Source organism: Drosophila persimilis, unplaced genomic scaffold, assembly GCF_003286085.1.
Source record: "Drosophila persimilis strain 14011-0111.01,24,50 unplaced genomic scaffold, DperRS2 tig00000520-arrow-pilon, whole genome shotgun sequence".
Lineage (NCBI taxonomy): Eukaryota > Metazoa > Arthropoda > Insecta > Diptera > Drosophilidae > Drosophila > Drosophila persimilis.
The window spans coordinates 1,144,184-1,158,178 of NW_020825317.1; the positions used below are offsets into that span (position 1 = coordinate 1,144,184).

Genomic DNA, 13,995 nt, shown 5'->3' on the forward strand with positions numbered 1-13,995 from the left:
ACGGGAAAAAGTCTCAAATGTATCCGGAGCGACAATGGCGGTGAATTTGTCAACAAATCGTTTGATGAATTTCTGAAAACTAATGGGATTGAGAGGCAGCTGACAGTGGCGTACACTCCACAGCAAAACGGCGTTGCTGAGAGGGCAAACCGCACTCTGGTGGAAATGTCAAGATGTATGCTGGTCCAGTCAGGATTAGGCGAATCCTTGTGGGCTGAGGCAGTCAACGCAGCTGTGTATGTACGGAATCGATCACCGACCAAGGCGCTGAACAGTATGACGCCTATGGAAGCGTGGACTGGTAAGAAACCTTTTGTTGGTCATCTAAAGGTTTTTGGCTCCGTTGCAGTAGCTTTGGACAAGGGTCCAAGGAAGAGTAAACTTCAACCAAAAGGCAAAGAATATCGCATGATTGGATATTCAGTAGCGGCTAAGGGCTATCGACTGTATGACCCTGTGTCTCATCAGGTGATTGAGAGGCGAGATGTTCTCTTTGACGAGATCCAAGACGACAAGGATACAGTCACATTCGAACTTCCGAAGGCAGAAGTTAGCATGCAGTCAGGCGGCGATACTGATGACATTGACAGCAGCTGTGGAGACAGCAGCGGTGGAGACAGCAGCCATGGTGCAAGCGTTGACGGGGAGAATCCCAGTAGCAGCGGTACTGATGGGTACGAGAGCGCAACAGAAAAGGTTGAGTCAGATGAGCCAGCTCCTCGCGTTGGACCTGGCAGACCAAGGCTGATTCGGACCGGCAAACCTGGCCGTCCGAGAAAGGAGTACAACATTCTTGGTGCTCTGGTTGCCAGCGACGTAAAGATTCCAGTATCCTACGAGGAGGCGTTGATCAGTATTCATGCATCACACTGGTCCGAAGCGATGCAACGCGAATATGAGGCATTAATGGCAAACGAGACATGGCAGTTGGCAGACTTACCGGCAGGACAACGAGCAGTTGGATGCAAATGGGTATATAGCCTGAAACGCGACAAAGATGGTCAAATCGAACGTTTCAAGGCGCGGCTGGTGGCAAAAGGTTGCTGCCAGCAGTACGGCATAAACTATGCGGAAACATTTTCTCCAGTCTGCAGACTGGAGAGCGTGCGATTTATTCTTGCGCTAGCAGCAGAATTGAAATTATATGTCAACCAAATGGATGTATGTACGGCATACCTCAACAGTGACCTGAGCGATACGGTGTACATGAAGCAACCACAAGGGTACATTGATCGAGCTTATCCAGCGAAGGCTATGCTGCTTAAAAAGGCAATATATGGATTGAAGCAGTCAGGAAGGGAAAGGAATTCGAAGCTGAATAGCGTCCTGACTAATCTGGGTTTTGTTTCCTGTGACAACGAGCCGTGTCTCTACCAGCAGAGAGGGAAAGGTAACTTATCGTTAATCTTGGTATATGTTGACGATTTACTTATAGCATGCCAGTCCAAAGAGGACATGCTCGGTATCAAATCGGCTATTTCAAATGCGTTCGAATGTATCGACAAAGGTGTTCCAGAGCTGTTTTTAAGCATGGAGGTGCACCGTGAAGGTGAGCTGGGCCTATCCCCATAGGCCACTCGCAATACATCAAGCTCACGACATGGACAAATGTAGACCAGTGGCTACTCCGTTGGATGCGGGGTTCCAGGTGGATTGTACTAATGAGCAGTGTCAAAAGGTTGATCCTGTCATGTATCAATCCATGATTGGTGAGCTGATGTGGCTGGCACTCACAACCAGACCGGACATTTTGCATTCAGTTGCAAAGTTGGCCCAGAGGAACAAAGATCCGCACGCAGAGCATCTGGCTGGTGTGAAGCACGTTCTGAGGTACTTGGCAGCGACGATGAACTTCAAACTACACTACAAACGGTGTCACCAGCCACTTACTGGATATGTGGATGCGGATTGGGGCGGCGATCGAACTAACCGGAAGTCGTATACGGGCTATGTTTATTTTTTGGCAGGTGGCCCAATTTCTTGGCGATCTGAGAAACAACGCAGCGTGGCACTTAGCAGCACGGAGGCAGAATACATGGCACTGTCGGCTGCGTGTATGGAGTCCATATTCTTACGTCGCTTAATCATCGAAATTGGCTGTGGAGATTAAGCTACCTCAACTACCTTATATGGCGATAATCTGAGCGCACAAGAGCTGGCTAGGAACCCAGTTCATCACTCAAGGACCAAGCATATTGTTATTAGATATCACTTTGTACGACAGATTGTAGAAGAAGGTCAAGTTAAGTTAAAGTATGCTAGTACAACAGATATGATTGCAGATATCTTGACCAAGAATCTCCCTAAGAGAAAGCATGTCGAATTTACAAAATTGTTAAGTTTAAATTGAGTTAAATGGAATTTGTAAACATGTACGCATTGAGGAAGGGTGTTGAAGAATGACCATCTCTAGCAATGCACGCATGTATTGACAGACATATGAATATGTAGACGTATGAGTGAGAGACGTAACGAAACGACGTTCTCTTAGCTCCCTTTTTTTCCCCCTTTTTCGATCTCTATCTGCCTGCGAGCAGAGCATTTTTGCAGTCACAAATAAACTTTACGTATGAATAGTTGCGACCCCATAAAGTATATATATTCTTGATCAGAATCAATAGCCGAGTCGATTGAGCCCTGTCTGTCTGTCCGTCCGTCCGTCTGTCCGTTCCTATCAGATCCTTGAACTCACATTTTGCAAAAGGCAAAGCCGACTATGAAACCTGCGTATTAGAGAGAGAGTGAAATTGTTTTCTTGATTCTGGCTATAATAATTATACGATCTGGTTCAGATTTTGCACTCTAGAAGATATAGTCATTTTCTACGATTCTGCGTTTTCTGTTTTCTCGTATCTGAAATTGTGGATTTTCGAACTTTGTTGGGGCGGAAGTGGGCGGGTCGAAGTTTCGAAGAGTGACATATCCCAGAAGTCCGGATATAAAATGTCGTTGCTCTAGCTCTTATAGTCTTTGAGCATTAGGCGCTTATAGGGACGGACAGACAGACAGGGCCCAATCGACTCGGATATTGATGCTGATCAAGAATATATACACTTTATGGGGTTGGAACAGATTCCTTATGGACGTTACACACATCCATTTTCAACACAAATCTAATATACCCCAATACTCATTTTGAGTATAAAAATAGAGGTGAAGAAAAGTTGTAGGCTAGAACTTATGTGCGAAAAAAAAATAAAACGGCAAGACTTAGAGGACATTAATTGTTTTTATTACGAAACCGGACTGCTACTCTACCTTGGCTGCTGCCTTCCTAGTCGTACTATAATCCCCCAACCTGAAAGGTACATCCACTCGGCCCGCCTAGTAGCGAAATCTTGTTACAATATATTTGCGAGGATCTTAGCTATAAAATGACGGTATGACGGTGTATATTTACTTAGTCGTTCTTGATAACGCATTTTCTATATGGTTTTTTTTTCCTTAAGATACTCTACAGTAAAATCATATTCCTCCAAATGGGGTTTATCACGGAAAATAAATTGGTAAGTGGGCTATGGTCAGTTTTGCCAGATATATTGTTGTCCGTTACGTAATAGAAATTTTAGATAATCGGCTAAGTGCAATGTTTTCACTAAACCCTGCTATAGTCTCCGGAAAATGTGTCAACTTATCATTAAAAAGAAATTGTCCTGGAGTGACCATTTATCCAAGGCTGCTGGAAAAACTGATGACTTACTAAGACAACTTTCGTTAACACAGAAGTTTTAACATTAGATCTCGGAATCGCGTTTATGAACCAAAGAGTTGAGGAGCAAGCCATTCTCATTTCTACAAAAATGAATGAGGCAGAAAGGCGGTTGTTGAGCTTGTGAGATCCAGAATCTCACAAAGAGAGTTCAGTTTGTCGAGGACAAACTGGGTGAGAGTCAAAACCTTACACAAAAGGTAGAGAATATGGAAGCCCAGCTTAAGCTAAAGCTTGATGAACAGGCTAACGAAAACCTCACAAGCAGCCTTAGGATCCATGGAGTTCCGTACGTGGAAGGGGGAAAACTAAAGCACTTCTTCAACAACTTGTGCCTTAGCCTTAATCACACTCCAGCGCCTGCTATTAAGGAAGTCTACGAAGGAGCTTAACAAAAATCTTTCCCACTCTATTGGAATTGGAACTGGAACTGGTGCGCGATAAAGCGGATAAACCGATTCTTATTCGCCAACGGAATCAAAAATCCTGATCTGGCTAGACTAACTTCTAACTTAAGATATTATCAGAAAATAACAAGAATTAATTATGGTAAAGGAAGAGGTCTACAACCAACCGTCTGACGGCTTTCTTCCCCTGGCAAAAGTCAAAACGCATCCCAGCTGGCAGCGCATTGTGCTGTCGAAGCGCCCTACAAATGGGCTCATTAAAGCCATAATTGGTCCTGCAAAGGATGCATTCCAGACCATGAAAGCGTACTCTAGGCGCGAGCGAACAAGTAATGAGTACAAGCTCAACCTTGTAAGCCAAACATAGCATAGGCTTTTGGCAATATAAAATGCAGATGCTCAGCAGAAAATAAATCTTTAAGAGAGGATTGCCATCTATAGAGTATGAGGCCAGCACATTGAAGATACACTTGCTAAAGGAAACAAAGCAGCATTTGCTAACGTTGAGAGGGAGCGAATTAAGTCTGCACCAACGAGCAACTCTATCCACGTCGCGCTGAAGAAGGATACTGTCTGATCGATCGGAAGATTTTAAGATCATCTGCATAAAGCAGATGCTCAGAAGCTTGAATGCTGAGAATGCTTGAATGCAAGTGCACTTCCCTGTGGAAGGTCGGAAGTAGCCAAGAATGAGTCCGAAGGCTTTCCATTTACCAACACGACGTACTCTCGCCGCTCAAGATTTGACCTAAGCCAGTTGAGCCGGAAAGAATGAATCCCTAACCGATGCAGCTTGGCTATTAAGGCACAGTGGGAGACTTTGTCAAAGGCCTTAGCAAAGTCAGTATATACAAAATCTACTTGAGAGTGCATTTCAAAGGCACGAGTGCAGAAATTACTGAAAGCGATGAGATTAGTGGTCATTGATCTACCCGGCATAAAACCATGCTGATTTCGGCTTATGTACGACAACATGAGGAAAGTGATCTTTCTGGCACTGATTCGCTCTAGAAGTTTTGAAACATGGCTGTGTTCGGCAATTGATCTATAATTGGAAATGAGATTTTTGGCGCCTTTCTCAAAAATTGGCGTAATCGTGGCAGCTTTCCACTTGGCAATAAACCGACCCGCTAGCAGCGAATTTGTGAAGAGAATTTTAAGAGGTTCACAGAAGGTTCTCCATCACAGTTGCGAAGCAGGAAGGCAGAAATGCCATCACAGTCGGGTTTAGTAGAGTTATTGAATTCATCAATTGCCTCCAAAATATCCACATTAAAACTATGCCAATCTGCGTATGGCTTAAAATTTGAGCTAAAGAAATAAGCAAAAAGGTTTGCTATACCACTATCCGTATTAGCGCTCCAGCTGGCCAGGTTCATAGCTGAAGGAAAAGAGCTCGTCGACCTTTTGGAATTTATGAAATGCCGAAACGACCTGGGATTGATGTTAAGTCCCTTTTAAGCAATATATTGGCTATACAAAAATTTGATTAAGAAATCAAACTCCCTCTTATGCTGCACTCTTACGCAGATTCTTATATTTCACAAGACCCTTCGTATACAACGGTGGCCTATAGCAGCCATGCACACCTTTGGAAGCAATAATACGACGGACCGTATGCAGGAAAACACTATAGGAAGTGTCAGCACTAGGATGCGAGAGAACAGAAGCCCAATTAACGTTTAACGCTTAAAGTGGAAATTAGCTGAGAATTCTTAAGGCATATGATGCATGTCACAATCCGCGATAGGCAGTTCGCAACATGTAACATGGCCATATATATACGAACTAACCAAAATTAAGTCTAGAATCTTATTTGGCCTATTAAAATCATTATTTACTTGGGTCAAGACCATACTAAAAAAATCATTTATCAAAAGAATCTCGTGCGGCAAATGCACATTACTTCGTATCATAGCTGAGGATTGCGGATCGCAGGATTTGGCACAATCTCTGTCCTTACGAAATTCCTGGAAAAGGTTAGAATCGTATGTTAGAGGTAGCCAAGCTGACAGCCTGAGCCTTGGTGCGCATTACCGCTATATTTTGGAAAAAAATTCGTATAGACTTGGCACCGTCAATCGGCACGGTCCTAGAAAGTGGCGCTGCCGTCCTGTTAGCGGCCACGGAAGATGGATCCAGAGGAGGGTTAGCCATATCCAACTGAGTCAGAGGAGCGAGGCCTATGCTTAGAACCTGCCTAAACGTCGAAGTCCGAATCAGTAGCACACCATCCTCGTCCAGAAAATAGAGCAGGGAAGCAGCCAGGAGAGCGAATCTAGGTGACGATGCTGAAGAGAGTGTTCCACATAAGAGCGCACGACGGGCTGCTGACTCTTCCCAAATGTCGAGAGCAGCGACAGCGCAAGCATAGCACACGAAGCAATGCAATAGTGTTAGTTGTTGTAATTATGACGTCAGAAGCCCACGTAGTCGAGAGAGAGCGCTTTCAAAGCATCGTCATCTGATCGAGCAGCAGCCGAGCGAATAACGCACAAGGCGCAGGCCGAAAAAGCAATGTTTTGTTGTTGTGTCGAAGAGGATCGCCAAAAATAAAACAACGGGCTGTTGCTCATAACAAAAAGTCGAAAAAGTGCAGGCAGAATATGTTGTGGAGAAGCGGCGATCGTAAAACCAGAGGCGCCGCTCACTGGGGTTTTTTTGAAGTGGATGGAACTGGAGCTTTCTGAGTCGGCGTGGACGTCCGCAATGGCACAGCTGCACATAGATTAACTGCCGTGAAATCAGCTTCCGGCCTCTGTCTACGCACAAAGCGGGAAACCCTTACCGATACTGGCCAGAATCTATCATCAAAGACCACGGGGAAATTTTGAAATTTATATGTATATACTTCATGGGGTCGGAAACGATTCCTTCTGGACGTTAAACACAGACAGGGCACAGAAGAATATTTCAAAACTTCGCCCGGCCCACTTCCGCCCCCACAAAGGACGAAAATCTGTGCCATCCACAATTTTAGGGATACGAGAAAACTAAAAACGCAGAATCGTAGAGGACGACTATATCTTCTAGGGTGCAAAATCTGAACCAGATCGTTTAATTAGTTTAGCCAGAATCAAGAAAACAATTTCATTCTTTCTCGCTCTGTCTCCCTCTAACACACAGGTTTCATGGTCGGTTTTGCCAATTGCAAAATATGAGTTCAAGGATCTCAGAACCCATAAGAGCTAGAGCAACCAAATTTGGTATCCACACTCGGACCTTGACCGTTTTGTGTCAAAATTTTGCCACACTTCCTTCCGCCCCCGCAAAGGACGAAAATCTGGGGCATCCACAAACCTCAGAGACTATTAAGGCTAGAGTAACTAAATTTGATATCCGCACTCCTGTTAGATCTCACTATAAAACGTATATCTTAAAATCTCAACGTTCCCCTCGTTTTAATGTTGGTAGATTCTTGATTAACGTTTAAGCTAACAGTAGGATTTAGTGGTAGTGTAAAGATATAGAATTGAAAGAGGGGTATTTATTGGTATTGTAAAGAATTTTGAATTAGGATTCATCCATAGGTAAGAAAGGATTTCAGAGTTATCATTTTATAGTTTTTTGGTGTGTGGTGGAGTTTCTTGAAGCACAATAGTATGTGGGCCATATTTTGCAACTACAGTGAAAAATGCTGTTGTCGGTCGCAAAATCCCATCAAAAATTTTCTTTTTGATTCTGATAAAAAAAAAGAATGTATGAGTGTATATGTAATTTTTCATAAGCCGGTTATATTTGTCCCTAATCAAATTACGATATAATATAAGCGACATTGTAATGAAATATAGTTTTTAGGCTGTGTTGCGGGCGGAGGGGCATACTCGCAACAAACACCCTGTTTAAAAGTCAGATTTGTTGGGCGACAAGCTTAGATGACAAATAAGTTTGGCTCTAGTAACCAGTAAATCACTGGTTAAGTGAAGACGCCAAAAAACGACGATTAAGCTATTAAAATTATGTACATTTTTTGTTTGCCACTTTTCACTCACCTGAAAGCCATCATATGTCCAGGATCCAAATTTCATTTCACATCGCTGATCGTCAAATGGAAACCAGGTGATATCTATCTTGCACGTTGACTTAAAGATTCCCGGTGGAACGTACAAGCAGCTCCCGTTGTTCCGCACCACCACATTAGTAGCATAGGTGCCGTCGAAGCCCTCATCTGCACTGAAATTTTAAAGTACTATTGATTAATCAAATTAAATTAAATTACGATTATACTAAATAATCAAATCTATTCAAAGAATGAAACATTTTTATACCCGATACTCAAAATGAGTATTGGGGTATATTAGATTTTTGGTAAAAGTGGATGTGTGTAACGTCCAGAAGGAATCGTTTCCGACCCTATAAAGTATATATATTCTTGATCAGCATCAATAGCCGAGTCGATTGAGCCATGTATGTCTGTCCGTCCCCTTCAGCGCCTAGTGCTCATAAACTATAAGAGCTAGAGCAATGATGTGGATCCAGATTTGTGTGATATGTCACTGCTACAAGTATATTTCAAAACTTTGCCCCGCCCACTTCCGCCCCCACAAAGGGCGAAAATCTGTGGCATCCGCAATTTCGACGATACGAGAAAACTAAAAACGCAGAATCGTAGAAGATGACTATATCTTCTAGAGAGCAAAATCTGAACCAGATCGTATAATTATTATAGCCAGAATCAAGAAAACAATTTCATTCTTTCTCGTTCTGTCTCTCTCTAACACACAGGTTTCATGGTCGGTGGTTATGAATTAGTGGACTGTATAATCGTTTATATCTTGAGCTTATTTAGTTTTATTGATTATTTATTATTGTTGGTTATAGTACAATTATATTACAAGAACAGCGGGGGGTTCGAATCTGCGGCGGTACAAAGTATGCGTGCGGGCGGCTTCGTCTAGAAGTTTCTACTGCGGTACAAAGTAAGCGTGCGGGCGGATTCGTCTAGAAGTTTCTACTGATTCAACTCCGCTAAAAGAAGACGAGCAAAAGGGAATTGGAAGATCACGCGTTACGACTCGACGCGACGGTCTTAATGCAAAACAACGGAACGCATCGCTGTGTGCGTGTGCAGCTGCGGGTCTGGCCATGCGTGTGAGAACATTACAGCTATGTTCTGGACACGAGCAAACAACAACACAGCTATGCGCGTAAGAATAGTTACTTAGGCGGTGTACTACAATCATGAGCGTGTAAATAGGTCAATCGCAATATACATGAACATTGAATTAAAAAACTACGAGGCTCATTTCTCAACATACCGGCCCCCCTGAACGACTGTTCAGAACAAGGGAAGCACAGCAAGTTTGGTAATAGGTCTCTTGTACACTCCTCGGGCTGTTTTGACGGTGACCACTCGAACCCTCTCGTCTTGGCCAGGATGAACTTCGGTGATTCGCCCCAGCAGCCACTTGCTAGGCGATTGATTTGATTGATTGATTTGGCTCCTTCAGTACCACAAGAGTGTCCACGGTTATGTCGTTGGACTCCTGCTGCCATTTCGTGCGAGGTTGCAAGGAAGTAAGGTATTCTAGATTCCAACGTTTCCAGAATCCTTGAACCTTGGCTTGCAGTTATCTCCAACGCTGCAGTCTGTTAATGTTGACGTCTAACAAGGACGGCTCCGGCACCGACATGTGAGGTTGACCTGTAAGAAAATGAGCGGGGGTAAGGGGATCCAAGCTGTGATCGCTGGGCGCGCACAGTGGGCGAGAGTTGAGTAACCCTTCAATCTGAGTTAAAATTGTTGAATATTCCTCGAAAGTCAACGCACTGCTACCAATTACTCGGCGAATGTGGAGTTTGATAGATCGAACGCCTGCTTCCCAAAGACCTCCAAAATGCGGGGCAGACGGCGGAATGAAGTGCCAGTTGATGTCCTGACTCGTCAGAAAATTAGCAATTTCCTCGTCTTGACTTTGAGATACAGCTATCCGTTGCATCTCCGTTAGTTCCTTTCTGGCTCCATGGAATGTTGTGCCATTGTCCGAGTACAAGTCGGATATAGGGCCACGTCGAGACCAAAACCGCTTGAACGTGGCGATAAATGCAGGGGTCGTCAAATCACTGAAGAGCTCGAGATGAATTGCTTTGGTGGACAGACAAACAAAGATGGCAAACCAAGCTTTGCCAAACTTCGGTGTCCGACCTGCTGACGTCTTGATGGTAACTGGTCCAGCGTAATCCAATCCAGAATGTAGAAAGCAGCGGGTGGGCTGAACGCGAAAGGCGGGAAGATCAGCCATGAGTTGTGTGCTCGTTCCTTTGCGCTGGAGGAAGCATATCTTACAGTTGAATACAATTTTGCGGACTATGTTACGGGCTCCCAGGATCCAATACTTCTGTCTCAACGTTTGAAACATAAATTCGACTCCAGCATGTAACGATGTGACGTGCTGGTGTCTAGCTAATAAAACAGCGACTGGTTATTCCTTTGGAAGAAGTATGGGATGTTTTGCATCATAGGTTGTCCTCGAATTTCCAATGCGTCCTCCTACGCGCAGAATTCCTTGGTCGTCAACAAATGGAGTGTAGTGAATCAACTTGGATTTTTGAGAAAGGGCTTCGCCAGTGCTCAGCTGTCTGTACTCCACTTGGAAAAACTCCATCTGGACATGTTTGATTACCCTAGAGCGGGCATATTGAAGCTCCCATGACGATAAAAATGATGACAGGCGGTCGAAAGCAATAGCTAAGTGTCCGCAAGAGACGTGGCCAGGAGGAAGCTTTGTTGATCATACAGTTAAGATCATTTCCTTCATTGGAAATGTGTAGATTAACTTGGGGCTTGACCTTACCTTCCATCCGCTCAGCGTCCTCAGTCGATAGTGCGAACTTGGCCTTAGCAGGTGGCCAGGTGCGATGTGATTGGGAAAGCCACGGTGGTCCATTCCACCACAGTTTATGTTCTACCAGATCCTTTGGTAGAAGTTCGCGTGATGCACAGTCCGCGGGATTGTCCTCAGTGCGAATGTATTGCCAGCAGCTACGTGGGCAAGCTTCTAGAATCTCAGCAGTGCGATTACAAACATAAGTGTTCCAAGTCCGTGGGGGTGATGAGAGCCAATGTAGTACAATTTCGGAGTCTGACCAACACGAAGTACTGGAAATTGGAATAGTTAGAGCTTGCTTAACCAGAGACATCAATTTCGACAGAAGATGGGCGGCATTCAATTCGAGCCGTGCGATGGAGATAGGTTTGATGGGTGCCACCCGGGTTTTTGCGGCGATCAGTGTTACAGCGTAGTCATTATTGAATCTCACGCGACTGTAGATGACAGCGGCGTATGCATGAGATGAAGCATCGGCGAATCCATGCAGCTCCGTTGCTTGAAGTGGCGAGGATAGGTAGCGAGGTATGCGACAGCTTTCCTGTAAATGAACTTCAGCTACAAACTGTTGCCACCGTGCGCATAGTTGCGCGGGTAGTGGTTCGTTCCATTCGACCGAGCTCAGCCAACTATCTTGAAAGAGAACCTTTAGAAATACAGTTGTGGGGGCAAGCAACCCCAGTGGATCGTAGATCTTGGCAAGCTCGGACAGCAAAGCCCGTTTTGTCAGAACCCCTGTGGCGTCAGGAATGGTCAAATTGAAGGAAAGCTCGTCCACAGCCGGGTCCCAGCGTATTCCAAGAACCTTGACATATTGAGTTGGGCTATCTCCCTCTAGGGCTTCAAGTGGATACTCACAAATGTCCTTTGGCAGCGATTTGAGTAGTGACCAACAGTTTGAACTCCATTTTCGAAGTTTAAATTGAGCTTGGCTCAATAGCAAAATTAATTCGTCTTTGAGTGCAATGAGATCGTCGATATTATCGCAACCAGTAGGAATATCATCCACGTACGCGTCTCGTACAAGCACAGCAGCAGCCTTCGGATACAAATCGGCATGATCTTGCGCGATCTGCTTGAGCACTCGTACAGCCATGAACGGTGAAGACGCTAGACCATACGTCACGGTCAGCAATCGATAATGATCGAGTGTAGCAGTCTCCTCCTTTCGCCAGACAATCCGTTGGTAATGCGTGTGATCTCCTGAAACCAAGATGACTCTAAAAATTTTCTCAATGTCCGTACAAAACACATAGCGATGCTGACGGAAACGTAGACATACTCCAATTAAGTCCTTTTGAATAGGTGGTCCGATGTGTAGTCGTGAATTAAGTGAAGATCCATTGCAGTCCTCCCCAGAGCCATCAAATACAACTCGGAATTTCGTGGTGGTGCTATCTGGTTTAAATACCGCGTGGTGTGCTAAGTAATTGTGATTGACGGGATCGTTTTCTACGGTAGTAGAAGGAATCACCTCCATGTGTCCTCGTTGTATATAATCCTCCATAAAGTTGACATACTGTTGTTTGAGCGCAGGAAATTTTCGAAATTTCCGCTCGAGAGAAGAAGTGGCGTAGTGCTTGTGGCAGTGTGGACCCCATCGGAGGGGCAGATTCCATGAACGGGTATTGGACGATGTACACGCCATCGTTTCTGCGGGAGTGCGTATGAACGAAGTGTTTCTTAGCGGGATCACTAGCATCAATGGTAGCGTCACTTGGTTGAACTCGTTCCATGTCCATGAACGATCAAACCAAAGTGTCCAGATCCTACTGAGATGGTAGCTGCCTGTAATGACCCAACCAAAATTAGTATGATGTGCAATAGGATAGTCAGAACCAAACTCTTTGCGTTGTCCAGTGTAAAGGTTCCAAAGCTGATCAGCTCCTAAAATCACGTCGATTTCGCCTGGTTTACCAAATGTAGGGTCCGCTAAGGGTAGCTCACGAATCCTTTTCCACATCGGTGTGTTAGACTCGATCCTCTGGGCTGGAATCGAGGAGGTTAAAGTGTTCATAATCAGACCTGTTACCACCACTGAGGCGGAGCTTGTGCGGGAGAGCAGCGTGAATGTGGCGCGACCTCTAGTAACCCCAGCAGGATTTGCGCATAGACCAACCACTGGTATACGAGCATTGGTGCGCGGCAATCCAATTCGTTGAATAAATGATTCGGCGACCATCGTTATAGTTGAACCAGTATCCAACAGTATCCTGCAGGTGGTCTCGTTGCCCCAGGAGTCGACTATAGTGGCCAAAATCGTTGGCAATATGGCCTGACTCTTGGCCACGAATTTCCTCTCCAATGTATGATGGCTGACCACGGCAGGATCAGCATCAGCAGGGAAACTGGACGAGCGGACGGGTGAGTCAGCGGATGTATTGACAGCAGCGGAAGCCGTGACAGAGCGTATGTCCTCTGGATGAACAAGAGTGTGGTGCCTCAGCTTACACAGACGGCACGTGTTTGTGGAATTACACTCCTTGACTGGATGAGATCGGCTTAGACAATTGAAGCACAAATTACCATCCCTTGCGAACTTGCGGCGGTCCACAACATCCAGAGCCTTGAATTGAGTGCACGCATAAGACTGTGTTGCTCGTGACAATATACACAATCAGGAGCAGACGTATTTGGCACGTCAACATGATGAGAAATTGCACGACGTTTATTCAGCACCGTGTGTGTATCCTGGATTAGCTTTGGATCTTGACAGGACTCAAGTGCATCGCAACGGGCGAAGACAAAGCCGAACAGGTCATTTATGGTCACATTTTCACTTTGCGGTTGGCAACGAAAGAAAATTTTGAATGAACGAACGAGCAATCAGTGACTTCTTGTTATAGCGATTTTCGAGCCTCTCCCATGCGTCCTGGTAATTGGCATCCGATACGGGAATATGTTTTATCAGAGACAACGCTTCACCGTCCAGATAGGATTTCAAATAATGAAACTTTTGGCACTTGGACAGACTACTCTTCTTGTCGACTGAGCCTGAGAACAAGTCACTAAACTGACACCAATCCTCGTATCTGCCCGAAAACGTCGGAAT

General features: G+C 44.9%; 1 protein-coding gene across 1 annotated transcript in view; it reads right to left on the reverse strand.

The window, feature by feature from the left end:
- LOC6603374 (neuronal acetylcholine receptor subunit alpha-7) overlaps positions 1 to 13,995 on the reverse strand; it is a 277,292-nt gene that overhangs the window by 121,528 nt on the left and 141,769 nt on the right. Inside the window, exon 7 of the mRNA XM_026990084.1 lies at positions 8,109 to 8,289. Within this exon, the coding sequence (XP_026845885.1) occupies positions 8,109 to 8,289 (181 nt within the window). The remainder of the gene's footprint in view (positions 1 to 8,108; positions 8,290 to 13,995) is intronic.